Source organism: Sceloporus occidentalis, unplaced genomic scaffold (assembly GCF_023333645.1).
Source record: "Sceloporus occidentalis isolate IW3139 unplaced genomic scaffold, rSceOcc1.0.p SCAF_7, whole genome shotgun sequence".
NCBI lineage: Eukaryota > Metazoa > Chordata > Lepidosauria > Squamata > Phrynosomatidae > Sceloporus > Sceloporus occidentalis.
In genome coordinates, this window is record NW_028316987.1 from 37,087,741 (window position 1) to 37,105,849 (window position 18,109).

Genomic DNA, 18,109 nt, shown 5'->3' on the forward strand with positions numbered 1-18,109 from the left:
CTGCATCCACAGATTAAACCAATCATGATTTGAAAATAATCACCCAAAAGCTAATTCCAAAAAGTAAACCTTGATCTTGCCATTGTAGACAAGGGACATCATTTTACTATGTCATTATATATAATGGGACTTGAGCATCTATTTATTTTGGTATCCATGCAGGGTCCTGGAACTAAAGCCCATTGGATACTGAGGGCCCACTGTATCATATTACGCACTTTCATTCCAGCTCCCAAACTCCCAGCAGAAAGGACATTGCAGTTACTTCACATATGAAGAGCTTTGGCGTTCTACACTAGTTTTATTGTAGGCAATTCTACAGATGTCACAGTTTTAAATGATTCTGAGGAGAGAGCTGTGCTGTTGCACATCCATATGTGGAGTCCACACATGACCACTTGAAGAACAGCAGTTATAGAAAATCAGTCTGTTCCTTTTGTTACTAGATGCTTGTTCAGTGGGGTATGTGTGTGTGCATGTATGTGTGTGATGGCTTGTGATTATTAGCTTTGTAGTTTGAGTTACCATCTCATACGTTTTGTTAAATTTTAAACCAGCTACATACTGACAGATAATCATAAATAAATCTGCTTTAATTCAAGCATAGTGTTTCCTTGGAAATTACAATCCTATTTTCTGCACAGGTTGTGCTAGCCTGTTGGTACCGTATATACAGAGGGACAATGGATGCTTTTGGTATTGAGACACAGAAATGCTGGACAGTATCTAGAGGAGAAGGTATCAGCTCCGTTGAAAGCTGTGAAGGCAAGTGCTGCTTGTTCATTTGGATGTTGTACAAGGCAGAACATGAAATTACGAAGTTTATAAAGGCTCCTTTCTTACACAGCAGATTAGTAAGAAAACACCTTTTGCCATTTCAGTGAGCTTGGGCAAGTGTGACTAGCCCTCCAGGATCCCCCTTACCTCTCCCACAACATCCCCTGATGATAAGTCATTTTTGTTTCTGACAAAGGTCTTCTTAGATTTAAAACAACTCCATTGAGACACAATTATGTTAAATAATAAATTCAGTCTTGGAACCTTTTGCAGTTTAGGAGCACAAACTGTAGTCAAAAACTCATAGATGAAGTGAGGGTGAAGGAGTTGGCCTTTCAAGGATCCACAAAGTTTGCCCACCCCCATTTTAAACAGTAGGTAGCATACAATGTTAGAGGGAAAGACTGTTGTTTAATATTTTGTTTTTCATCAGATTTGAGCCCTGGAATCATAAATGCACAATTTGTTTTTGTATGATCAAAGATCCTTCCCCTCACATCCATTATAAGAATGGCAATAGTGGAATAAAGACTTTTGGGCAGGAAGTAAAGGGAAAAGTTTCACTTTTACTCCTCCAGTAAAGTGTTCTTGACACAAGTCCCTGTGGATTATCATATCTCTTGTTCTGTAGTTGTTGGAGGGGAGTTATGGCTAAGTGCATTGCCAGGGAAAACACAAAACTTTCTCTTCCCCTTCTGTGTTGAACACAGACAATAATACCTCTGCAACTAATTGAGAATTGAAGCAGACATAGAGGTAATTAAAAAAGAAGTATATTTTACCAGATTGCTATATATTCTGTAAGTGAATATCCTGTTCCTTGCATTGAATCTGGGGTATGGTTGGACTGGTAGCACATCAACCTGCATTTCTCATTAAGCACTAAAATTGCCATGCATTTCTTTGGTGTAATTTGGATTTGTTTTCCTTATGCCTTCCGTTTTATGCCAAGATAAGAAATTATACTCTCCTAATTGTGGAAACAATAAAATATAAAGTCTATTACAGATTTCCTTTTGCAAATTAGATATGCATTGCATGCTGCTTTTACACATTTATATCTTCTTTCTACTGTTTGATTAACTGTAGTCACTATAGTTGTCAGATTCAGAAATATTGGCAAATATGGCCTAAACCCTGTGTTAGTCCTGAGTAGAATATATCCATTGAATCCATTACTTTTATCTATATATGTGGGGTAATTTAAGTTTACTAAGGCTTCAGCCTTCGCTAAGGAAACAAAAATATTGAATATCAAAGATGTCAAAGCCAAGCCTGTTAGGGTCTAGCTTTAAATCAGTAGAACAGCAGGAATGTGCTTGTGTATAACTATGCTTTCTTAAGAACTCCAAAAAACAACAAACACATAGCTTGCAGTTTAAAACAACATTTTGCTAATGACTTTAATCTATATTTACATAGAAGCTATATCCTAATCTAGCTAGTGAATAGTTCAGGTAAAAGAAATACTTATTTCACCATCTCTCCTAAGAAAGTTGAGAGAGCAGGAAGGTGGAAACACAAGAGCTTGGTTGAAAGAGAGAATGTTTGTTAGTCCCAAAGGGGGTGTGATCTAAGTCACATGGTTAGTTTGCATGCAGAAAATCTCTATCTAAAGAGGAGAAAAGAGAATGCAGAGCTCTTCCAACACTATATCTATGTGTTGACTCGCTATTCAACAGTTGATTGAAAGAATTTGTTCTAGTGGAGGCTAACTAATAGGTTGGCAGTCAAAATCATGTAATGTGACAAAGGAGAAAATAGTTTTGTGCAGTGGGCTTAATAGTATGGCTTATTTATCCTCATAGATAAACTGGAAACTTCCAAAACATTTTTGCACAGTAGAATCAAAAGACGGGGAAACTTTCACTAACATTGGTGATTAATCCAATGATGAATCATCCAAATACATTTTGGAGTGAGTGCCCAGATTTGCACTACTAAGCCCAATAGACTGTGAACCAGAAGATCTATGGTCAGAAGCCAGGGACACTATAAAAGAAATATGCATACAGACACTTAGAGCAGTCAAAAAGAAAGAGAAGAAACCATGGATGACAGATAAAATGCTACAAGCAGTAAAAGAAAGAAGAGAAACAAAATGAAACGGAGACAGAAACAAACTCAGAACTATAAATGTTACAGACTGCTGTGAAAAACTAAATGCAAATACTACAACAATCAGTACAGAAAGATAGAGGACAACAACATAAAGGCAGCAACAAGAGACCTATTCCACAAAATCTGGGAATTCAAAGGGACATTCAAACCAAGGACTAGGATACTCAATGATGGCAAACCTTTTAGAGACCATGTGCCCAAGCTCAAAGGTGTTCCCACACCAGGTGTTACCCAGTGCCGGGTGGGGGGGGGGGATTTCTGGGGTGGATGGGATGGGACTTCCAGGGGGTGGGACTTCTGGAGATGGAACTTCCCCAGATACAGCTGAAGGCCTCGGAGGGATGGGGGAGGAAGAGGAAGGGAACTGAAGGCACTTCTTCCATGCGCTTTCCCGTGCCTTTAGCTGTTTCCAGGGAGGCAGCTGAAGGCCCAGGAGAGCAGGAGAAAGAGTCGAAACAGGTGCACACCTGTTCCTTTTCCCCCACCCTTCTGGGCCTTTAGATGTCTCCAGAGAGGCAGCTAAAGTCATGAGAGGGTGGGGGAAGAAGAGGAACCAGTGCATTCCTGTTCCTACTCTTCCCCTGCCCTACCGTCTCTCTGTGTGCCCTCAGAAATGGCTTCACATGCCAGAGAGAAATGGCTTCGCGTGCTCTAGGTGGAAGTTGCAGTTAGAAAAATGAGGGAAAATAAATCACCAGGAACAGATGATATTCCAGTCGAACTGCTTCAATCCACACTGAAAGAATCAACCAACATATGTGAACAGATATGGAAAACAAAATGATGGCCAACAAATTTGAAACAATCAATATACATCCTTATCCACAAAAAGGAGACACAAAAAAACATAGCAACTATAGGACCGTAGTTCTAATCTCTCATGCAAGCAAAATTATGCTCAAAATTCTACAACATGGACTCCAACCATACATGGAGAGAGCAATCCCAGAGATTCAAATGGGGTACAGGAAAGGAAGAGTCACTAGGGACCACACTGCAAACATATGGTGGCTAATGGAATGCACCATGGAATTTCAAAAGAAATCAGCATGTTCTTTATAGACTATAGCAAAGCCGTTAACTGCATAGATCACGAAAAACTGTGGAACACCCTTAAAGACATGGGAGTGCAACATATCTGATAATCCTGATGAGAAATCTTTACTTAGGACAAGAGGCTAATGTCAGAACAGAACACAGAGAAATGGAATGGCTCCCAGTTGGCAAAGGAGTCAGGCAAGGCTGCATCCTTTCACCCTGTCTGTTCAACTTGTATGCAGAACATATTATACAAAAAACAGGCTTGAACACAGAAGGAGGAGGAGTGAAAAGAAGGAGGAGTAAAAACAGTCTAAGGTATCCAGACGACACAATACTATTAGCAGAAGGCACCACAAACCTAGAACAACTCGTAAGGAAAACCAAGGGGGGAAGGTTCTTCCACACTACCACAGATGGTGCTGCAGACCATATTGCCAGGGCTTGCCTAATGGCTAAACGCATGGGATTAGGACCTCAACAGCACTGACAGAGACCATTCCATCTTCTTCTTCCTGTCAGTGTTCAAAGTCATCTTCAAGGTCAGGATGTACACCCTCTCAATATTCATCATCTAATTAAGGCTTTTGTTGTATTTCATTTGTTAGTTATTGTGTGCATTTTCTCTTTTGTTTTCTGTAACAATGAATTACCATTAAACTTCATTATAAAATAAACAGATGTCCATTTAAACAGCAGAAGTACCAATCTGCATAATCTAAAAAGGCCTTTACCTCTTCTAGGCATTGACTTGGACTCTCCTGTATGGATGTCACCAGAGTCACTCCTTTCTCTTGAGCCCCCAAATTACACCGCCACCTGGCAGAGTTTCACCACAGACTCTTGAGACTCACCGTTATCCAGCTGGGTTATGTCACAGAGTTCTCAAGTATTCCACTAGTTAGTGTATTTTGTTGTACTCCTCCATTTGGAGTCCTAGAGGAGAAGACTTCATTGCTAAAGAAGGATGCTGTGGAGAGAACTCCAGATCGTTACAGTTGAGAAGGGTTCTTCTCCCACTACTTCATGATCCTAAAATGAGACAGAGGACTTGAAATGATTCTTTATTTCCACATAGTAAATACATACATCAGATTGAGGAAATTCTGTTGGTTGTGCTTCTCCATTCTGCCAGTCTTTCACAGGGGAAATTAGTTCACATTCATTGACCTGCAAGATGTTTTCTTTCATACAGAGATGAGACCACAATATTGGAAATTCCTGAGGTTTCCTGTGGGAATGGATCTTTATCAGTACAATGTTCTACCCTTCAGTTTTTCTACAGTGCCAACAGTCTTCATGACATGGATGGCTGTGGTAATCTCCTTCTTTTAAACTTTAGATGTGACAATTTTATGTAACCTAGACAGCTGTCTTTTGGTGTCCTGGGTCTCACTATCTGTTCAGAGTAGCCTGTCCTAGAGCCTACCAGAAAAATCAACTTCATTAGAATGACTTTGAGTTCCATGTCAGGATGCGCCTATCTCCCGTTTCCATGGCACAGATGCTTATGGACAGAATTCGAGACATGCTCTGCCAGCCTCACTGGACCACTAATTCCATCCAGTGGCTACTGGATCTCATGGCAGCAATGACATCCTTCACTTACCTGGCGTGCCTTTGGTTCAGGCTGCTCCACCATCGGTTTCTTCGCCACTTCAACCTTCTTCAGGATCCCCAGTGGTTGAAGTTGACTCTTAAAACTTGCTGTCCTACCTCACAAAGGTAATGGACCAGACCATCAAAACTTCTCACAGGCGTGCCTTTTCACCTTCTAGACCTGGTAGGCATGGTGACCACAGATGCTTCTATGTCTGGATGAGGAGCTCATTGTGGAGATATCACAGTTCAAGGGCACTGGTCTTCTTGTGTGTCCAGACTTCATATCAATGCACTGGAACTCTTAACAGTCATAAAATCATACTATGCTTTCAAGAAGAAGGTGGTAGGCAAAGTAGTCTGAGTCAGCACAGGCAACACTATGGTAGTCTGTTATGAAAATAAATAGGAAAGCACTCATTCAGTGTTGCTGTTTGACTCAACGACCACTCTGGGTTTGGTACATATGGAGATGAGTTCATTTTCTTAAAAGCTTTAGCACATGAATATATATCTGTGTTTCTACCTGTTCTGCTGTGGTCATTGTCTCTGGTCTTCTCTCAGTTCTCAAGCTGTTTGAACCACTTGCTACCATTGACAAGTGCCTGTTGACCTTTGAAGATAGTGTTTCTTATGCTATCACCTCAACAAGATGCGCCACTGAGTTTACAGCGTTGTGTACTAAGGAACTGTTTTTAGTATTTCATTAGAACAAGTTGGTTCTATGGCCTCACATCATATTTCTTACTAAAGCTATTTCCCAGTTTCATTTCAATGATAGTATAATACACCCTACTTTCTACTCTAATCCATTAACTACTCTGGAGAGGATCCTTCACTATCTAGACATCTGTAGAGCCCCCCCCCCTTTCTCCATACAATGGACTGTGTTGTTTTCTCCATCTCCAAGACTCTTTATATGCTTTGGTGGTCCAAGGAAGAATTATCCAGTTTCTTCACAGAGTCTTTTTAAATGGATTGTTCAAGCCATATAACTGCTCTGTGGATTGCAAAGCAGCCTATTCTGACTGGTCTGAGAGCATACTTTGCAAGAGCCCTCTTAACATCAGTATCTCTGCTTTGGGGCATTTCGATACCTTATCTGTGCATGGTGACAACATAGTTGCAACCATTGACTTTCATCCAGCACTACAGACTTGACCGCAAAGCCATAGCAGATGCTCATTTTGTGCATGCTGTCTTGTCACAGCCATCCACTTTCATACAGCATTATAGACTGGATATCAGGGCCAGAGCAAATACTCAATTTGGATATGTTCTCTTTTCGATTCTCCAGTGACCTGACCCACCATCCTGTGATAAGCTTCACAGTCATCCATTTGTGTGAGGCACAGCGACCATGAAGAAAAACAGGTTGCTTACCTGTAACTGGGATTTTTCGAATGGACATCTGTTCCCTCACAGAAACCCACCCTACTTTCCCTTTTCCAGGTCCCTGATTTTCCAGTGGACTACATTGTAAGGCACACGAATGGCTTAGGGGATAGTAGTTTGGCCGGTTGGAGCATGCATGGTATAGAGGAGGGGGCTGGATATCTCGCCAAACTACTCAACTCTTCTGGATGCAATTTCTGCGCAGACTTGAAACCCATTTGTGTTGATGGTACAGATGACTACTTGAAGACCCACAGTCACAGCTCAGTAACCTGTTCTTCTCCACTTAGTTGAAGTTGCCCCAACTCTTTGAAATACCATCACAAGTCTATTTAGGGGACATCTTTAAAACATAAGAGGAGCTAGGCAGGCCCATATAAAAAGACTTGCCTTTTCCAGCATTGTGTTCACACAGCAGCCATTCATTTTCCTATGGGAAACCACAATGTAGGAAGTAAGGGCAACAGCACCCTTCTTGCTTTGAGGTAAGAAGCAAGAGCTTTCCCCTCCCAGTAGCATGCTTTTACTTTTTATAAGTTTATTAATGTTTGTTGTAATATTTTAATTTAAGCATTTGCATGAGAAATAGTCTATAATTTGTTAAATTTTAATATGTGTTGAATAAATGTAAAAGACATGAACAATACTATAAGGTACACCATTACACACAGTATGGTGACCCTAATATATACATAATTAAAATAAGACATAGTAATTCTGTTTTAATGTTAATTGCTATTTGATAGGATTGGGAGATCCTGCTTCTTTTTATGTGGCTATAATATTTCTTCTGAATGGATTAATGGTGGCAGTGTTCTTCCTGTATGGGACATACCTAAGGTAAGACGCACATGAGAAGAAAAAAATAAAGTTAGATAAGTTGATATACTTAATAATGATATTGTAGTTCTTAAGTATATCACACATTGCAAAACTTGCATCATGTATTTTATGTGAAGTCCTGGAGAGCATCAAGGCAGATGGAGAGGCTTAGGGCAGATGGACTGCCTCTTCTACTTTGCCAGTTCACATTTAGGCCAGGGTGAAAACTGAAGATATTTCCCTCCCTCCTCCAGTAGATGTATTTAAATTTCTTCTTCAGGGTTTCTGCAGTTCACACAAATAGGTCATGTGTGCTCTGTTAGTGTATCATTCAGAACCTTCTAGAGCTATTACATAAGTGTTTTAGTGATAGTGCTGCCCTACCTTTGCATGGCTGTCCAGTATGCCTAATCTTCAGTTCCTTTTTAGCTGTTGCAGCAGCAGCAGTATCGAAAGAACCGTTGGTAAGCTAGTATTTCTCTTTTGGATTTTTGCTCCTTTTTGTATTTTGGCCTACTATGGCTTCATTCGGCTCTTTCAAAAAATGTACCTCTTGTGGGGCTAAAATTCCCACGGCCACTCGTGCTGTCTTTTGTGCATTGGCAAAGGTTACAGTGTGGGGACTTGTGTTCATTCCAAGTCATTTACCATGTAAGTGCATAAAAATTGCTTATCCAAGCTCAAGGGTCTCTTGTACAAGCAAGCCCTGACAAATTCCGCCCTCATTTAACAAAATAAATTGTATTCCTTCTCCCTTGATAACTATTCTCTTCTCTATTCAGTAGTGGGAGTGGAAAAGACAATAGTTATTGAGGGAGAAGGAATACAATTTATTTTGTTAAATGAGGGCAGAATTTGTTTAATAACAAAATGTTAAAAGAAATGGTGGGTCTAGTGGAATAAGGAGTATATGATTATAGAAATTTTAACTGATCTGTGCAAGAGAATATTTTAAAAATTTGTTGAATCTAGTAAATGTGGTTTTTTTGAGCAATAAAGTTATTTTTTTAAAAAAAGAAGATCTCTTCAAGACTCTGACATCTGACTGCAGAAACCATGGGAAGGTTTGGACTCTGCTACTTTTTTGAAAATGCATTATGTACAGTTTCAGCCCATTGATATGGAGGTTCAGCTTCATATGCCTTTGATACCAGGCCACTCTCTTGGTCTGGAGGCCCCCACTTTGATTTCCAAGCACAAAACTGAGAAGAAGTGGCATAAGAAGAAGAAAAGGGCAAAGCATGTTGAGGGCTCTTGAATTGCACCACCCTCTCTGTCTCCAACTACCTTGGAACGGGTTGTACAGCCTACTCTAGTTGAGTTGGTACCAGAGAGAGAAGCATGAGTACTGATCTCCATGGATTCCAGACATTGTTCTCCAGATTTTGAGGAACAAGCTGGCCTTCACCACAGGGGTCCATACAAATTCTTCAAGTGGGTACTGTTTTGAAGCTGAAACAGTCAAATCACCTTGTGTACAACAATAAAGATAACCTACAGTGGTACCCTTGGATCACGTGGCTTGATCTCCTTTGCGAATCCCTCCAGAAAAGACTCTTCCTCCTGCTGTGAGATGGGCCCTGCCTTTTTTGTCAACAGGACTGCGGGATTCCCTAGATCTCAGACTCTTTTTGTGTGCTACCCTTCGAAGAAGAAAGGACTACCTTTTTCTTCACAGCACTTCTCTTTCTATAAGAGCTATGATTACTTCATCAGTTTTTCTGAGAGAGGTGTCTTTGGAGGACATTTGCAGAGTGGCTACATGGTCACAGTCTTTGACCATCATCTTTCAGTACAGAATAGATACAAGATCCAGGGCTGAAGCCGCTTTGGGAGAGCAATGTTGTTTCCCTGCCTAGTATGACACTCCCAGCTCCTATGGTTAATAGCTTGCTAGTCTCCCTTTTGTGTGAGTCACAGACCACGAAGAAGAAAGACAGGTTACTTACCTGTAAATGTAGTTCTTTGAGCAATAATTTGTGAACTTACACAAACCTTCCCATCTTCCCCTCATCGTGTCCTGCCTCCTCATAGAATCATAGAATCGTAGAGTTCGAAGAGACCACAAGGGCCAACCATTCCAACCCCCTGCCATGCAGGAACTCTCAATCAAAGCATCCCTGACAGATGGCCATCCAGCCTCTGTTTAAAGAGCTCCAAGGAAGAGACTCCATCATACTCTGAGGGTGTGTGTTCCACTGTCAAACAGCCCTTACTGTCAGGAAGTTCCTCCTAATGTTGAGGTGGAATCTCTTTTCCTGTAGCTTGCATCCATTGTTCTGGGTCCTGTTATCTGGAGCAGCAGAAAACAAGCTTGCTCCCTCCTCAATATGACATCCCTTCAAATATTTAAACAGGGCTATCATATCACCTTCTCTTCCCCGGCTAAACATTCCAAGCTCCCTAAATCGTTCCTCATAGGGCATGGTTTCCAGACCCTTCACCATTTTAGTCAGCCTCCTTTGGACACGCTCCAGTTTCTCAACATCCTTTTTGAATTATGGTGCCCAGAAGTGGACACAGTATTCCAGGTGGGGCCTGACCAAAGCAGAATACAGTGGCACTATTACTTCCCTTGATCTAGACACTTGATAGTGCGCCTGCATCATACGCTGCTTTCAGCATACGCTGAAAGCAGCGGCAGAAGAAGGGGTGCCACATGGCAGAAGGAGTAATGTGCATGCGCACGCGTGGCATACGCTGTTGCGCCGCCACAATCATGAGCCCCATTACTTCTAATGGGGCTCAAGCATACACGGAATTTCTTTTACGTAGGGAGGGTCCAGAACGGATCCCCTGCATAAAAAAAGAGGCCACTGTACTTCTATTGATGCACCCTAAAATTGCATTGGCCTTTTAAGCTACCGCATCACATTGTTGACTCGTTCAACTAGAGCCTTTTCACATTTTCCCTTTTAGATCCTTGGCTGCTGCTTCGGTGTCCAGGGAACTGAGGGTTTAGGTGGGAAGTGTGCTGTGCAGCGAGTGGGTGGGAGTACTGCCAAATGCTTCCATAATAGCTCTAGAATTATATTCCTGTTTTCTCTCAAGTGGCTAATTGGTAGAAATTAAATAGTTAAAGGTATGAATATTCTCTATGCTTCCTGTTATTTATAACACACACAGAGACACATGCAGGCACTATATTGAAAAAACCCAAATTTGGGGAGGGATGGCTCCTTATTCAAGCACTTATCCCCACGCTTATTATAGGTGATATATATATAAAGGGCATATTAATTTGTTCCCAAAATCACATCCTAGGGTTTTTGATTTTGCATACCGAGATTCCATGTCTAAAGTAGCTAGATATATGGGCCAGTCTTCATTTAAGAGGTTTACAAAAATAGGCTTTCGTGTGCACTCTGCAGACTAATTTCTCTGCATATTTCCTAGGGTGCATTTATTCCAAATGTTTATTTATTTATTTATTTATTTATTTATTTATTTAAGATATTTCTGTATTCCAGCTCACAAGGGCTCCCGAGGCAATGAACAAATAAAAGTAATTAAAACAGTACAGAGATAAAACATTTTTAAGGACTTTAAAAACTATTAAAAGCAGCTGAAAAAATATTTTTGTGATTTATTTTAAAAATGTAATGTTTTTAACTTTTTGAAATTGTGTAATTGTTTTTTAAACTCTGTATTTTTAATGCTTTGTATTGTTTCAACTTGGACTGTTTAAAATTTTGTTAGCTGCCTTGAGTACCATTACTGGGAGGAAGGTGGGATATGAAATAAATGAAATAAAAAACCCTAAAATAAAATTTTAAAACATTTAAAACATTGCAGTTTCAAACACTGAAGGCCATGTGGAATAGCACTGTTTGGGCTGCCTACTGGAATTAAAAAGAGATAGAGCCAGACTAACTTCCTTACACAGATGGGGTGATGCTACAATTATAAAGTTACATTATTGTTTTTATGTTTCAGTGCTCCATGTGCTAGGCTAGTATTTCCTTGAACAAAGAGAATGCTCTCAGGGGTAGGCAACCTTTTTGACCCCGGGGGCCGGGTTGCTGTCCCTCAGACAACTCGGGGGGGGGCGAAGCCAAATTTTTTTTTAAAATTAAATAAATAAAATAAGCCAGGATAAATGTAGGACAGAAATTTAAAATGGAGGACACTTTTTATAAAAACATGGAGGACACGCAAAAAAATCTACTTATTTTTTAAAAAATGTTAATATAAATGCATGTTTCTGAGGCTTCTATAAACAATTGCTCCCCCTTGCCCGCCGCTTGCCCCCACTTGCTCCTCCTTGCCCCACTTGCCCGCCACTTGCCCCGTGCGCCCTTGTGTGGGAGGCCAAAGGCCCCAGCGGCAATCTGCAGCAGGGCCGGGCTGGGGCCGGTCCCTAGGCCTTGGCGGGCCACATGCGGCCCGCGGGCTGTAGGTTGCCGACCCCTTTTCTAGAGCAATGGTTCTTGAACGGCCCTTTCACAGGGGTCACCTAAGACCATAGGAAAACACATATTTCCGATGGTCTTAGGAACCGAGACCATCCATTGGGGATCACTACAACATGAGCATCTGTATTAAAGGATCACGGCATTAGGAAGGTTGAAAACCACTGCCTTAAGCTACCTTGATTCAGGTACATGTCACTTTAGCTTTTAAAATCTGTACTTGTGCAAATCATGTGCTTATAGTTTGAAAGCAGCACAGGTCTGTCTTCAATTTCAAAACATCCCTCGCATTCACTGAAAATTCAAAGTGATATCCTTAATGAAGTACAGTAATATGTCTATTTCTACTTCCATTAATTTCTCTGCTACTTCAGAGTTTTCTTCTGGTTGTGAATTTCCCTAATGAGATCATTTTTCAAACATGGTCTGGGGAGCATTATGTTCTTTGGGGATTACCACTAAAATGGTAAAATTAAATGCTGATGGACTAGTGATTTGTTAATTGTGCCCTTAGGATACAAACCCCTTTTCAGCTAAAATTTCTATTCAACAATAAGAGTGTAAAGAATATTCACTGTTTTTTCATCTGGGGAAAGGTGTTTAGACACAGTAAGAAACCCCATCGAAAATGTCATGTAGCACAAGATTCTTTGAATTCTAGGATTTTTTTGCAAAAAAAAATGTTTGTATAATTTGTTGTGGAAAAAGGAAATATTTGCTGAAGAGCTCTGTATGTTCTGTGGAGCATTGGTCCACCCCCCCCCCCCCCGGTAATAGTGTTTTTATGCAAATGATTTTTTTTTATTGAAGAAAAACTCCAAAGTCCCCAAAATTTAGGAAAACCCATATAATCTGCACAGCGGAGAGAAAGCACTTGCAGTTCTTCATCCATGAAATAAGTGAAGTTTTACATCCTTACTGGATAGTAAGTTTCCTTCAAGATGACACCACAAAGCTATCTTTAAAGAAACTCTCATCTATGTATATTGCCCCCCTTTACGTATCTGTTGAATCATGGAGAACAAACCCCAATTTGCTGATAAATATTTTTAAAACTAGTGTGAGGTACAAAATAAAAGTTTAAAGATGTGAGAAATTCTGGTATCAATAAATTGCAGAATCATCGTACACAACGAGAGCCCAGTTGTCAATGATAAACGTAATGATTTATTTACATATATCCACTATAAGGCATTATTATTATTATTAATAGTACTGAATTTAGCATTTTATAATTTTTATTTTTAAATCATATTTCCATTAATCCTCTAGATGGCAGTGCTTGAAAAGCAGTGGGTTGGATATTTTAGGAGGTAATTGTACATTAGCTTTAAAAATAGTTTCTTCACATTGCACTTACCTTGTTCCAAGAAAGCAAAAGTGTAACATTTTAACGATACATTCAAAATCAGTTCTTATATTATGAGACCATGTGTTCACTTTGATATCACAATAAACCATAGCTTATCAGGACAGAACGATTTGCAGAAAGTCCCAGGCTTGCAGATTCCCTGTTTCTCTTTCTGTCACTGCAGCAATAAGAAGAGATGTGAAGCTTTCATGTCTCTTTCTGATTAACTGAAGTTTAACACTAAGGGCAAAACAGCTGGCTCAGTAAAGCCAGCTTCCAGGCAGCTTGAGAGCACGGTGTTCACATGCCACATGCCCCCAAGACATCTCGAAGCCACCCCGGCTATTCACACGTGGCTGACTTCCAGCTACTCTGGGGGTGCAACGTTTTCATACCACACTCCACTGTGGCAGGACCACCAAAGGCAGCTCTTTCCCAGCCCAAATAGGAGCAGATCTTTCCCCCTCCTATTTGGGCCGGAGTCAGGGTAGATGGGGCCGCTGTGTGTATTTGCCCCAGTTCCAGAGCAACCAGCTGTGGGGCAGCCCCTGTCCACCCTTTTGTTGCGGTCTGTTCCCCCTGTTTCCCTGTTGATTAACTATAGTTAATCAACTGAAGTTTGTTTAAATCAAGATAGTATCATAAGGCATGGTTTGAGGTTAGCTTGTTTGAAACAAACCAGAGTTAAAATTAACCACAGTTTGTCAAATTTGACCCAGAGCACAAGGCAGAGACAAAAGCTTCTCATGATCAGACATGCTGAAGAAGACAGAAAGAGGGAAGGAATACACAACTGATAGGAACATTTCCATAATCACAAACCGGTTCTGGGCAAAGTGCGATCCACATGCCACATATGGCCCCAAAACTATTTTTATCTTTCCAGATCCATTTGGAGGGTTGTGTGGCCCCTTGTAGGATCCTGGGCAGTGTTGCCAACAAGCCTCAAAGATATTCCCCGGAATGTTTCACCAAAATCCCCAGAATTCCCCAATATTTAGTCAAAATCCTCAGAAAGAAATTAATTAAATCCCCTGGATTCCGGGGAATTCCCTGGAAATTTGCAATGCTGATCTTGGGCCAAAAAATTGCAATTCAGAACCAAGAAACTTGCCTACCCAACCATAAAGCCTGGCTTATCATGATGCTAGAAGCGGCTGAGTCATTGTTCAGAGATACCTTTGCACAGTGTAATGTTTCTCTTTAGCAGAAAAATTGTTTCTCACAGTTAGGGGAATTACATTGCCCATTCATGTGGTCAAAAAAGAAAACGTGAGGTATGTAGATTTTGAATGTACCTCATATGGAAGGCATTTTTTCTCTCCTGTACTTTATCTAATCATATCTTTAAAGATGTAGGATATTCTTCATAATCAACATTTCAACATTATTGCTTATCTGGCCTTTGGTAAGGACTTTATTTATTTGTATATTTATTTCATTTGATTTATATGTTATCTCCCTCCCAAGATAGGACCCAAAGAGGCTTACAATATGTTAAGAAAGGTAAAACAATATGTGGTACAGAAGTTAAAAAAAAGCATTAACCAATCAATCAAATTAAATCACTTCTTTTAAAACATTAATCCAAAACAATGAAAAACATATTAAACACATATTATATATTAGAAAATAGCACACTCCTTGCACATTCTTTTAGTTAAATCGGTTAAAGCTGGGGTGAGTTACTGGACCGCTATGAGGCCAGATTAGGCCCCAGGAGACCATGGAGGGTCACAGCTTTCCACTGTAAACGCCCACCACAAAAATTAAGAAAAGAAAACCGTTATTGCCACCAAATGCTACTAAGGGGGCATGGAGTATTTTTACCCAAAAAGTGATGTTTTCGACTACAGGAAGTGAATGGAAATCATTTCATGTTCACTTCCTGTTTAAAAAAGGCCTCTCTTGGGCCTAAATTGGCCGAGCTCCCCCTTCCCCGCTTACTGGAAATGCTCTTCACAACCTCTAGAAGGCATAGGGAGAGGAAAAATGCTGGTGGGGGAACATGATGGAAATGACCTACATCCCTACAGGACATGTTGGGGTAAAATGTTTGATCCTCAAGCGTCCCTGGAGGTCACAAAAATGACTCTGGGATCTCATGTGGCCTGCACTTGTTCACCCATGAGTTAAAGGCCAAATAATGATTATAATCACAACAGAAAGACCTTCCTTTTTAAAAAGCTCTTTCGTGTTGTGGTTACAATCATTATTGTGGTTGTCTGAATACAAAATCCAAATTTCCTTGAATAATTCATTAACATGGATTCAGTATTCAGGATAATACGTATATCTGAATCTAAATAATTATAAAGAGTTCCTATTTCATTCTGACCATAGGAGAAGAAATTGCCATATGTAGAGACGCATGTACAAGGGAAGCTAACATCCTAGCAGCTCCTCCCTGACACACAATGAGAATTTTTTGCTAAGAATTCTATTTTTCCCCATTATGATATTTGGGTGGTTCATGTAAACTTCTGTTCATAAAGTGAGAGAAAATAATTGCTGTCTCTAAAGATTGCTATCGCTAAAGGTTGTAAGATAAATTACCAAACTTTTTTTCTCTTTCCCATTGCAGTGGGCACAGATCTGGAGGTCTTCTTACAGTGGCTTGCTTCTTTTTCAATCACGGTGAGGTAGGTAAATCACAATTAAAAACCTGACATGTAATATGAGGTCAGGTAATTTGCATTAAAACTAATAATGTTGATGACATTTGAAGTATGGTTGATACAAAAAGCTATCCTGTACATAGCAATAACACCTTCATTTATATACCGCTTCATACTGCTTGGCCATGAAACTCACTGGGTGACTTTGGGCAAGTCACATGCCCTCAGGGGAAGGCAGTGGCAAACTTCTTCTGAAACCTTGCCAAGAAAACCCCATGATTAGTTCGTCTTAGGGTCACCATAAGTCAGAAACTACTTGAAGGCTCATAATAACAGCAGCAACAAAGTTACAAGAACAGGTTAAGTCATATTCAGCTGAGGTTAGACTAAACAAAAGACCTAAAGTAACTTGCTGAACATTGCTATGCTACTGGGTCTTCTTTCAAAAGGATAAGGAAGGAACAAGGGGATGAGCAATCTTGGATTTGATCTGGAATCAGAGTAGTCAGTGCTTTAGGGAGAAGTGACTATGTAATGCTAGAATTTGGAATTGTGGGACAGGGTAAAAAAGTATAGTCAAAGTCCTTGGATTTAAAGAAAATCTGATTTTAATAAGTTCAGAGAATTACTGGGTGGACACCCATGGCAAGACAAGATAAAGAGAAAGGACACCCAGAAAGGGTGGGTGCTTCGAAGGAGGAGTTGCAAAAAGCAATAATAAACACACACACAAACCAAGGAAAAAGAAAATTTGGTAACATCTAAAAAAGCCAATGTGGCTGCACAGCAAACTCCAGGAAGAAAAGAAAAGAAAAAGAAGTACAGTGCACCCTTACTTTGTGTGGGTATCCGTTCCGGACTCCCCCGTGTAAAGCAAATTCCGCCTATGCTCGAGCCCCATTTGAATGAATGGGGCTCGTGCATGCAGTGGCACGGCTGCATGCACACGCCATGGGCACGCACCCCATTGTTCCCTATGGGACATGCCGACCCTTCTTCCCATGCGGCTTTCAGCATATGCTGAAAGCTGCATAAAGCCCGCCTGTGTATGATGTGGGGGCACTGTATATATATAGAATCGAATCACCAAGGAAGAGTATAGTTGTGTAGCCCAAGCTTGCAGGAACAGGACAGTCCGCCCTTCCCTTACATGGGAGATCTGTTCTGGATCCCCCCGCGTAAAGGAAAAAACATGGATGCTCATGTCCGCGGAGGTGCAGCAGCGGCATGCACCATTGTTTCCTTCCGGCTCGTGCCTCCCTCACTTCCGTTGCGGCTTCCATCATATGCTGGAATCCACATAAAATGCGCCTGTGTATAACGCGGGTGCACTGTATAAGGAAAGCTAAAACTCAGAATGAGCTGAAATGGGCTAGGTAAGCAAGGAGCAACAAAAGTGTCCCCCCCCCCCCCAAATACATTTGAGGCAAAAGTATGACAATATACATTTGAGGCAAAAGATAGTGTGTCTGCTGTATAATAAGGATGGCAAAATTCTAAGAGATCATGATAAAAGACAGAACTACTCAGCACCTAATTAGTTTCATTGCTTTTTCCCAAAAAAGAAATACCTTGGCAAGAGAATTTGAAGATAAAAGCCACAGATGCTGGCAAAACGTCAAGAAGAATCTCTTCCAGAACATGGCCACATAGCCCAAAAAACCCACAAAAAATCTGGGATCATTATTTCTGTTTTCTTATTGTTTTGCTGTTACCCTTCTTTTGCAATTTCATCCTTAACTTTCATCATGAGTTGTTCCAAGTCTTTCCTATTTTCTGCAAGTAAAATATGGCATCTTCTACATAACTTAAAGGGAGCTAGTGCAGTGTAGTGGTTTAAGAGCTGGACTACAACTCTGGAGACCAGGATTTGATTCATGGCTCAGCCATGGAAATCCACTGGGTGACCCCTGGACATGTTTCCATCATTGAAGTTTTAGTCTCAGGTCAATATGCCAAGGTAGATAGTTTATGGC

General features: G+C 40.6%; 1 protein-coding gene across 2 annotated transcripts in view; it reads left to right on the forward strand.

The window, feature by feature from the left end:
* The window catches only part of LOC149309521 (protein C-mannosyl-transferase DPY19L1-like), a 72,281-nt gene that overhangs the window by 15,158 nt on the left and 39,014 nt on the right, over positions 1–18,109 (forward strand). For both annotated transcript variants that reach the window (XM_089532604.1, XM_089532605.1), the window contains exons 6-8: positions 645–765; positions 7,677–7,770; positions 16,100–16,157. In XM_089532604.1, the coding sequence (XP_089388730.1) occupies positions 645–765; positions 7,677–7,770; positions 16,100–16,157 (273 nt within the window). The remainder of the gene's footprint in view (positions 1–644; positions 766–7,676; positions 7,771–16,099; positions 16,158–18,109) is intronic.